Source organism: Salvia miltiorrhiza, unplaced genomic scaffold, assembly GCF_028751815.1.
Source record: "Salvia miltiorrhiza cultivar Shanhuang (shh) unplaced genomic scaffold, IMPLAD_Smil_shh original_scaffold_209, whole genome shotgun sequence".
In the NCBI taxonomy this organism is placed as follows: Eukaryota; Viridiplantae; Streptophyta; class Magnoliopsida; order Lamiales; family Lamiaceae; genus Salvia; species Salvia miltiorrhiza.
In genome coordinates, this window is record NW_026651501.1 from 306502 (window position 1) to 316452 (window position 9951).

At 31.4% G+C, this 9951-nt stretch overlaps 1 protein-coding gene across 2 annotated transcripts; it reads left to right on the forward strand.

Annotated features, from left to right (window-relative positions):
• The first annotated feature begins 3781 nt into the window (after positions 1 to 3781).
• Positions 3782 to 8588, forward strand: LOC131003379 (probable serine/threonine-protein kinase PBL25). 2 transcript variants are annotated; one of them, XM_057929891.1, is made up of 10 exons: positions 3782 to 4421; positions 4880 to 5019; positions 5145 to 5242; positions 6188 to 6540; positions 6670 to 7068; positions 7142 to 7302; positions 7484 to 7557; positions 7653 to 7800; positions 7965 to 8114; positions 8293 to 8588. In XM_057929891.1, the coding sequence occupies exons 1-10, from the start codon at positions 4226 to 4228 to the stop codon at positions 8383 to 8385; spliced, it is 1812 nt and encodes a 603-aa protein (XP_057785874.1). In that variant the 5' UTR covers positions 3782 to 4225; the 3' UTR covers positions 8386 to 8588. The 2 variants fall into 2 exon arrangements, with proteins under 2 accessions (XP_057785874.1, XP_057785873.1); XM_057929890.1 differs by having other exon boundaries at positions 3783 to 4421; positions 6625 to 7068.
• The last annotated feature ends 1363 nt before the right edge of the window (positions 8589 to 9951 follow it).

The following is a 9951-nucleotide window of genomic DNA, read 5'->3' on the forward strand; positions in this document are numbered from 1 at the left end:
TCACAATGTAGTATTTACTTCATTCTCAATTCTACAATATATGACATTTTTACATTTATTTTCATCCATCCCACATTGAATTTATACCAAACTTCATCAATTCATTACCTAAATAAAAGGCTCAATCTCCATAAGTACATTAGGTCATCTAGCTTTCACCCATTAATATTCGATTAAATTTAATCATGGGAAATCTAGATAAGAAATACTTATAATATGTATTTCAAATAAATAGTTTTTCACATTTCTTATAGTTGCAATAGTTTTTCACATTAAATTTATATTAAACATCGTAATTCAAACTCTACAAAAAATTGTAATTAGATTTCAATATTTGCAAACCTAAATAAAATATAGATGTATTTAAAATAAATAGGTTCTTCAATTGAATGTGGTCATATAAAATAAAATAATACTTAAATGTATTTTAAATAAATAAGTTATTTAATTTAATTTCGTCATATAAAATAAAGAAAATGATATTAAGATATATCATTATGGTCATAATAAGTGTAGAATTGATGAGGTTTTGTAAGAATTATTATTTTTTTATTAAATTGAGGTTTATTATAAAAGAAAAAGAAAAAAATCCCTTGAGAGCACAAAACGCAGACTAAGGGCACGAAACTCGAAAAGAGATCGTTAAGCTAAGAATCCTGAAGACACTAGCAATCCCATAACTCAGGATAGTCGTCCATCTCATCTGACCAACGTCTATTTACTATATTATGTGTCTCATATATGACATTTATTTCAAATTAAATTATTTCATTTAATTTAAGAATGTGTCTCATATATGACATTTATTTCAAATTAAATTATTTCATATATATTTTTGCACTAAAAAAAAAAAGGCTTAATCTCCATGTATATATTAGCTTTATCATCGTTCCCACATTGATATTTTATCATTCCTGCATTGATCTTAAATTGAACTTCACCATGAAAAAAACATAAATAAAAGGATACTTTTGAGATGCATTTAAAATAAATATATTCTTCAATTTAATTTGATCATGAAAAATAATTTCAAATAAATTATCATTCCTGAATTGATCTAACACATTCTCATATATATTGAATTTATATTAAATCTCACAATTCAAAATTTAAATAAAAGGATTATTAAACTTTGCCATTTAAAAATCTAAATAAAAAGATACTTAACTTTGAAAAAATAATAAAAATATATTTAAATGTATTTGAAATAAATAGATTCTTATTGTTTGAAATTTTATCGAGAGTATCAACCAATTATTGATTTATATTTTATTTATTTATATACATATTTTATAAATTTAAACAAATTCAAGAAATTAGTTGGTATTATTATATGGGTTTGGGACGAGAATAAATATTAATATCATCACATATATAATAAAAAATGGAATACTCCTATTTTGCATCACCATATTTTTGTATTTAATTCTCCAAAGAATTTAATATTTATTCATTCTTATTTATCTAAATCTTTTCATCCCACATTGATTTTTTTTTTATGAGATTTCACCAAAATTTAACCTATATAAAAGGATGCTCTTACTCTTCAAACCAAAATTTCACATTTAATTGGTGGAATGATTGATCAATTTTATTTGGTTAAATAAAAAATTATTTAATTTTATTTTTTAAAATTAATACTTGTGATTTTAAATCTAATTACAATTTTTTTTAGACTTTGAATTATGAAGTTTAATATAAATTTACTGTGAAAAACTATTGCAACTATAAAAAAATATGGAAAACTATTTATTTGAAATACATATTACAAGTATTTTTTTTATCTAGATTTTTTCTTGATTAAATTTAAAAGAATATCAATGTGGGAAAGATAGATGTAGAGATGCCCAAAAAAACTGGAACTGGGAACCGAACCGTCGAACCGAACCATGGTCAACGATTTCAGAACCGAAACTGTGGTCAACAGTTCCGAACCGAAATCAGAACCGTGGCTCCACGGTTTGGTTCCAGTTCCAATTTTTCCAAACCGACGGTTCACGGTTCCGAACCTTGGAACCGTCAATTTTGTTTTGTTTAAATTTATACTATATTTTGAAGTGTTGTATGAAATATAAATAATGTTGAACCATTTATTTAGGTTATAAATGGTTGACATTTAGTAAGAATTAGATGTGAGGATGGGAAATGAGGATTAACCATTTTATTTAGGTTGTGAATGGTTGAAATTTAGTAAAAATTCGATGTGGGGATCATGTGCATTGAGAAATCATAAGTTCATGTGCTTTTTTTATATCCTTTACTTTTATCGATCTCAAATTCTTATTCTCACATCGAATTTATAGTAAACTCCAACCCTTTACCATCTAAATAAAATGGTCAACTCTCATTCCCACATTTAATTCATACTCAATCTCAATCATTTACAACCTAAATAAATAGTTTAACATTGTGTACATTTTATAAACTTCAAATCAACACTTTAAAACATAAAAAAAAAAAAAAACGGTTTCATATTTTGGAACCGTGAACCGCCAGTTCAAGGTTCGAACCGAAACCGTGAGGGGACTTTCACGGTTCGGTTCCGATTCCAAATTTTGGAACCGTGGAACCGTCGGTTCGGTTCCGGTTCGAACCGGAACCATGGCCACCTCTAGATAGATGAGCTAATGTATTCATGGAGATTGAGGCTTTTATTTATGTTATGAATTGATGAAGTTTTGTATAAACTCAATGTTGAATATATGAAAACAAATGTAAAAATGTCATATAGTGTAGAATTGAGGGTGAAGCAAATACTAAATTGTGAGAGTGCCATGTTGGATATAGAATAGTTATGATAAATAAATATTCTCGTATAAATTGACATGATATAATTTGAATCTCATATCAATTTTTTTTAAGTCTTAGACGAGATGATTCTCAAAACTTAGTTATGGTCTTTCAAACTTCAAACAAGATGATGCTTACTAGCCAATTTTATTATTTCAAACTTCTAACGAAATGATGCTTGAAATGCAGTTATGGTATTTTAATTAGCTTCAAATGAGATGATGCACATAAGCCTGTTATGTTTTTTCAAACTCCATACAAGATGATGTTTAGAAGTTAGTCGATCTTATAAGCTTCAGATTGTATAATCTCATAAGTCAGTCCTGATCTTTCAAGCTCCTAATGAAAATAATGTTTAGAAGTGAGTTATGATATTTAAAGCATCAGATAGTGATGTTCAAACGATTGACGCATAAAAGTTAAATATAGTGTTTCAGGGTCCAGACGAGATAATGCTTAAAAGTTTAGCGTTCAAAAGTCAAATATTGTCTTTCGAGTTTTTGATGATCCTCTAATCTTACAGAGTTTAGATGAGATGATGCTTATATGACATATGAGATCTTAAATTAACTGTTATCCGTCAATATAGAAAAAGTATTAAAAAAATTTATATAAAAGGGTATTTTTATTATTTTAGCAAAAAAACTAACATTTAATTGACGAATATAGTTGAGATTAATATAATATAAATTTTATTACATCAAGTTAAATTAATTAAAAATAATTATATTATGTAAAAATAATATACATAATTTAAATCATAATTTAAAGTCCCGTCGAAATTCGACGGGTTATATACTAGTATGTAAAATAAAAGAATGCAAGTCATTGGGAATGTAGAAGATGAAAATATAGAAAGATAAAAAAGACTTGCATCTTCGTATAAACATAGGGTGATAATTTCTCGAAAAAAGAAAAAAAAAAATTAAGGGATCGAACAACTTCTTTTTTCTTTTGAAATCAAAGTCCGTTAAAAACCGTTACATATAACGATTTCTCGAAACTCATAAGCGTACGGAACACTCAGCTCGTCCGACTTCGGAGAAACCCAAGCAACAATTTTGGCTGTTCAATTTCACAAACCCTCCAAAACTGGTGAAATTCTTCGACATGATCTCTTTTGTCTTTCATCATTGGAGCTGTTATCTTCCCTCCGCGCCGCATTTCGAATATCCGTCGCATATTCACTCGAATTATGCTTCAAATATCCTTCCCCTCTTCCTCCAAACCGAGGAAATTACTAATTTACTGATTTTCGTGTTGATTGGACGGAATCTGATTGGATAAACCCTCACTCTCACTCGCGCTTCGAGTTTTTGGCGTAGTTCATGAATTTCCCCCCTTATAATTGCTCCTGCATTTCCCCTTCCATGCTCTTGCATTATAGGGAAAGGGGGAAAAAAGGGGTATCAAATTTGTGGTGTTTTGATTCTTCATGCCATCAGTTATGGGGAGCAGGAGTAATAGTAATAGGAATAATCGGATTTTGTTTGTGTGTGATGCCACGAAGGATCGCAGCAGCCATGAGTTTAGGCATTCGATTCATAACGTTCGGATGCAAGCCACTAAAATCGTGAATTCAGGGGATACGATTGTGGTTCTTGGGGCGTTGCATAGGATCTTACATCCTAGTAAGTAGCTTAGCATTTTTTAATTATGATTGGAGTTGAAGTGTAAGAGCAAGATGCATTGTTTCCTTTTTAAGTGTATGAAATGATGGATTTGACTTAAATTGGGGGGATGGTTCAAGATTAGTAATCACACGAAGATTATATTCGTTCAATCTCAGTTGCGGGCTTCTTGAATGCAAGGATTCCACTCTTTATTTGATGTGGAAAGAAATACTATGGGATTGGGAATTTTGTAGGTTAAGTGTTTAAATTTGTAACGCTTGTCGGTTGCTCGTTGTTAACATTTTGTAGGCACATTGAAGCATTAGCTTTGGATTATAGTTTAAATTTTTTTTTTTTTGAGAAAGGATTATAGTTTAAACTTAGGAACTTTATAGTAGAGTTGTTTTTATCATGTCAGTTTCTCATTGTTTTGGTTTTATATGTATTTTCTGAAAGGGATGACTATTTGTTCACAGTGGGTTACTCTATGGAGGTGGTTCCTGAGAATTTCCTCGGAACAACACATACACGTGCGAAGGAAGAACATGTATCTAAAAAGGTTGATCTATATGTCAACATGCTCCAGAGGAGTGCTGAAGAATGTGAAGCAGAAGGGGTAGATTTCTCATTCATTTTAGTGCAGATTAAAACAAATAAGTGATATATCGTGCTTGATAGTATCACGATGAATTATGCCTAGGATAGAGAACATTCATTTATATAGTTCTTCTCATCATGCAGGTAGATATACAAGTTAAGGTTACCGCTGGAACTCCTATGAGGAAGGTTGTCTTGCAAGAAGCTGCAATTTCTGAACCAACATGGGTTATACTTGATAGGTAATGCTTGTCAATTCGCTATGCTTTAAATTGAACACACAAATCTTCCATGTATATTGGAGGTGGCTATTGAAATTTGGGAAACAACAATTCAAATTTTGATACCTTTATTTTAGAGGTTATTGCCCAAAAATACCCATAATTTGCCAATTTTCTCATTTATAACATGACCTTAAAATTTGATCAAAAAATACACAAATTTTCAATTTAATCGCAATTATAACATGACATTATAAGTTGACCAGAAAATACACCAATTTTCAATTTAATCACATTTATAACATGACCTTATATTGACCTTTTATATATATATATATATATATATATATTTCTACGTTTTCAACACACAAATGCATATATATAAATTTGTTTTTAATATTGTATTAATATATTACATATATAATAAGTATTTATCTATTTAAGTTATGAAATTATAAAATATTAGGATCAATAAATAATTTAGGTACATATGTAATAGGAACTATGTTAAAAAGTAAATAATATTATATATTATTTACATATATGAAATAAATATGGAACGTAAATCTTTTGAATTATATATGTCATCGAATATAGATATATATTCATCAAATAAATATGTATATATATTGTGAGATGAAAAGAAAATTAAAAATGTTTAATGTTAAATTTTGATATTATTATACTAAATTATAAGGTCATGTTTTAATTGCGATTAAATTGAGAATTGGTGTATTTTCTTGTCAACTTATAAGGTCATGTTATAATTGCGATTAAATTGAAAATTGGTGTATTTTCTGGTCAAATTTTAAGGTCATGTTATAAACCATAAAATTGGCAAACTATGAGTATTTTCCGACAATAACCCCTTTATTTTATTCATATCAACAGATGTCCCACTATATGTTATTCTTCAGTAGCTACTTCACATTACATGTATACTTGATAAAATATGTATAATAACAGGCACCTAAGAAAGGATTTGAGGTTTTACCTTAGACATATACCTTGCAAGGTTGCTCTGGTTCTTGATAACTTATCAGTGGAAGTTCTGAGACCATATTCCTCTAACAAAGCAATCGAATATGTTGAAGATAAGCTCTTCTACTCTCTGTCCAAGCCTGTGCCGCTTCTACCAATTCATGATAATGAAAACAACGAGCAGTCTGTCATATCTTTCAGCTACCATGCCTCTATGTATTCGCTAGAAAGCTCTGATATGGCAAAGAATCTGGTTCCCTCATTGGCATCCAACTCCAAGGAGCACAGGTCTTCCTCAAGAGATGATTTCGGGTCAAATCCTAGGCTAGAGAAATCAGGTCAGAGTGATTATATATGTTTCGTGCATTCATGTTGCCATCTTCTGTAATTGTAATTGTAATTGTAATGAATAATGTCCACAGGTGGTTCTGATAATGGGAATAGTAAACATCATTTTCCTCTGCCAGTGATACCACAGCAACTGCCCAAGTCCACTTCACAGAAATCCTCCAACGGGCCTGCTATGTGCATGACTTGTGGTTTAAGGACAGAGTTCAAGTCTATGAGATATAGTTATTCTGAGATACAGCTTGCAACAGATGATTTTTCATCTGATAATTTGCTAGGAGAAGGAGGATTTGGTCCTGTATATCTAGGCAGGCTTAAAGACGGCCAGCGTATTGCGGCAAAGGTGCAAAGGGAAGCAAGTTCAATTGGGTCTGCAGAATTTCATTCTGAAGTATATGTTCTAAGCTTTGCGCGCCATAAGAACATTGTGATGCTGCTGGGCCATTGTTCCAAAGAAGATCTTAACATCTTGGTTTATGAGTATATCTGCAATAAATCACTCAACTGGCATTTATTTGGTAAGTACATTTATGAAGTATTTCATCCTCCGTTGCCACCATCTATCTCAACCGATTTATCGGATTTTGACAGAAAGTACAGAACATGTGCTTGAATGGCACCAAAGGTATACTATTGCCATCGGAATTGCCAAAGGGCTGCGCTTCCTGCATGAGGAGTGCCGCGGAAGTCCTATCATCCATCGGGATGTTCGTCCAGGCAACATAATGCTCACTCACGACTTTGTTCCTATGGTGATCCTTCAACCTTCTTTCTTCATCAGAGTCATTTAGTACCTTGATTAGTCTGTAGTAGTCCTTCCATTTTGGAGGATTGTCCAATTTATGTGGTTTATGGTGTCTTTCTGCTAGTAATGTAGTAGTATCTTTGAATGTGTTTTGAATCTTTGATTCAATTAATTTTCTCCACAAACAGCTGGGGGATTTCGGATTTGCAAAGTGGAAGACGGACGGGGATGATGAACAGACAAGAATTCTAGGCTCCCTTGGGTGAGTATATTATAACTATCGTTGGTGCTTCGTGGCATGTTTAAGTTTTAGCATATCATAGATGATCCGAACATGTGGTTTCTTGCGTTCTGCAGCTATCTTGCACCAGAGTATGCTGAGAACGGCATTGTTTCTGTACGGACAGATGTTTATGCATTTGGCATTGTCTTGATCCAACTGATCTCAGGACGCAGGCCCGTGGATTTGGATAGAGATGGCCAACAACTGCCTCTCAGGCACTGGGTACACTCTCTTTCGTTTGTTATTATAAGTCATACTATTTGTTTATCCAAAACTCACACTACACATCGAATTTCTCAAGTTAAAACTGGCTACAATTATTCTCAACGCACATATTATGCTGCCGATGTCGTTTATTTCCTGATTCATTTCGCATGGTGTTCCAGGCGTTACCTCTTATTGAGACACTTTCACTACGCGAACTCTCCGATCCCCGTCTTGAAGACTCGTGTAACACGTGTGAACTCTACCACATGGCTAGAACTGCATACGCATGTATTCAAACTGAACCTCAGATGCGACCTTCAATGGCAGAGGTACTTGATGCAACAATCAGTTTAAGTATATATTCTATATCTATATAAGTAACAGTTTCCATAGTAAATCAATACTAATGAAGAAATACTCTCAGAGTCTCTTCATTACACATTCTGCAAATCCTATCAATCTACCTAAGCTCGATGATTCATGGCATCCTTTGATTGGTTTCTGCAGGCCTTATCCCTCCTCGAGGGGGAAAACGATCATCTCCACCTTCTCACCGACCAATTAATTCATACCTCATTACAACAAATAGCAGGTGTTTAATGACACCGGTGAATCCACAGGCACTTCCCTTTCTGTATATGTTTATATAGAATAGGCTTTTTTACTCGCTACGTCTCGTTTTTCTCGTGCTGTATAAGACTTGTGCTCTTCATCAGGAGAGATGTTTTGATACTTATAATATGGTTCTGCTTATGTTTCAAGAGCTTAATGCATGAGTTTGTTTGAGCTCTGTTTTCTCTCCATCTCCTTTTCTACCTTCTATTGATTATTTTGTTTTGTGCATTTCTTCTAAGTAGGGATGAAACGTGCACTTTTCTTTTGATATCTTTTTGGGGTCCGTTTACTTTGGTTATAAAGGAGAAAAATATACTAATATTTTTCCATCTTTTCTTATTCATCTCTTTCCAATGAAATTTTTTTTATATGTTCACTAAAAATGAAAATATGAGGAAATGTTGGAACATATTTTCACACTGTTACCATAGGATATTATTATCCAACATTGAAGAGAAAATAAGTGAAAATGAGCTGCCCGAGAAAATATTCCACCTTGTCCGAAGAAAATTTTCCATCATAATAAACATGTGAAAATGGTGAAAAATGTGCATAAAATGAAAATGATATCGTGGACATAGAGAGTACATTTTTTTCTAAGTATTGTCATACTGACCTTCCTAGCTTGTAACAGTGTAAGCGTATTCGAAAATGTTCTAACGTTTAAGACCTAACATTTTGGCATCAAACATTTAGATAATATCACAAAATTATTCTAAGCCATATCTTTTGATACGAGAAATCTATGTGTCACGTGTAATCTGAAGTTAGAAATCGAATTGACATTCAAGGATTGCAAGAAACTTTAGCCTCTGGCATGACATGTCATCTTCATTAATAATCTTTTTAAATTAATTATGGATTTATTAGAGATAATTGAACATTAAAAAAAGGGTTATTTGCGGGTAAAATTGTGTTGTTTACGTAGAGAATGAGATGAATTTTATCGCTTTATTCTTTTTTAAGGGTTTTTGTTGTTTCACACAGTGGATAGGGAGAATGGCAACGAGAATTGATAGAATAATTATTTTTAATTTGATCGGAATATTTCGTCATGGTAAAAATCAGAAAAATACTAAATTCGTGTATTTAGATTCAAAAAATAAAGTTCGTGGAAAAAATTAAAAAATGCTGAAAGTTCGTGTATTTACACGCAAATAACCCTTAAAAAAATTAAAGAAAATACTACCTTTTTTAGTCTAAGATTTTTAATTTCAATTAGGGTAGTCCTATTCATCCATAGTATGGATAAACATAATACCCGTATAATTTAAATAGGAAAGTTTAATTTTTTTTTCTATACCTAAATTACCCCTAATCATACACGGTTGTTTAATTCTATAATAGACATGATAGCCGCCAATCATGTAAACCCCTAGATCTCTTCTTATAGTAGTCATTGTTTCTAATAGGTAGAAAATCTAAAATTATTTATGGTATAAATATTTAATTCCATTTTTATTAATTCTTAACTATGTTTGTATATATTTTCATATTTATTCCAAATATCAAAAGTTAATTAGTCATTATATATATATATATATATATAGG

Bases quoted from the DNA above. Each gene is read 5' to 3' on its own strand.
- LOC131003379 (XM_057929890.1), top strand. From the start codon at position 4,226: ATGCCATCAGTTATGGGGAGCAGGAGTAATAGTAATAGGAATAATCGG. The intron at 5,243-6,187 runs GTAATGCTTGTC...GTATAATAACAG, and splicing joins ACATGGGTTATACTTGATAG to GCACCTAAGAAAGGATTTGA. The intron at 8,115-8,292 runs GTACTTGATGCA...TGGTTTCTGCAG, and splicing joins TGCGACCTTCAATGGCAGAG to GCCTTATCCCTCCTCGAGGG.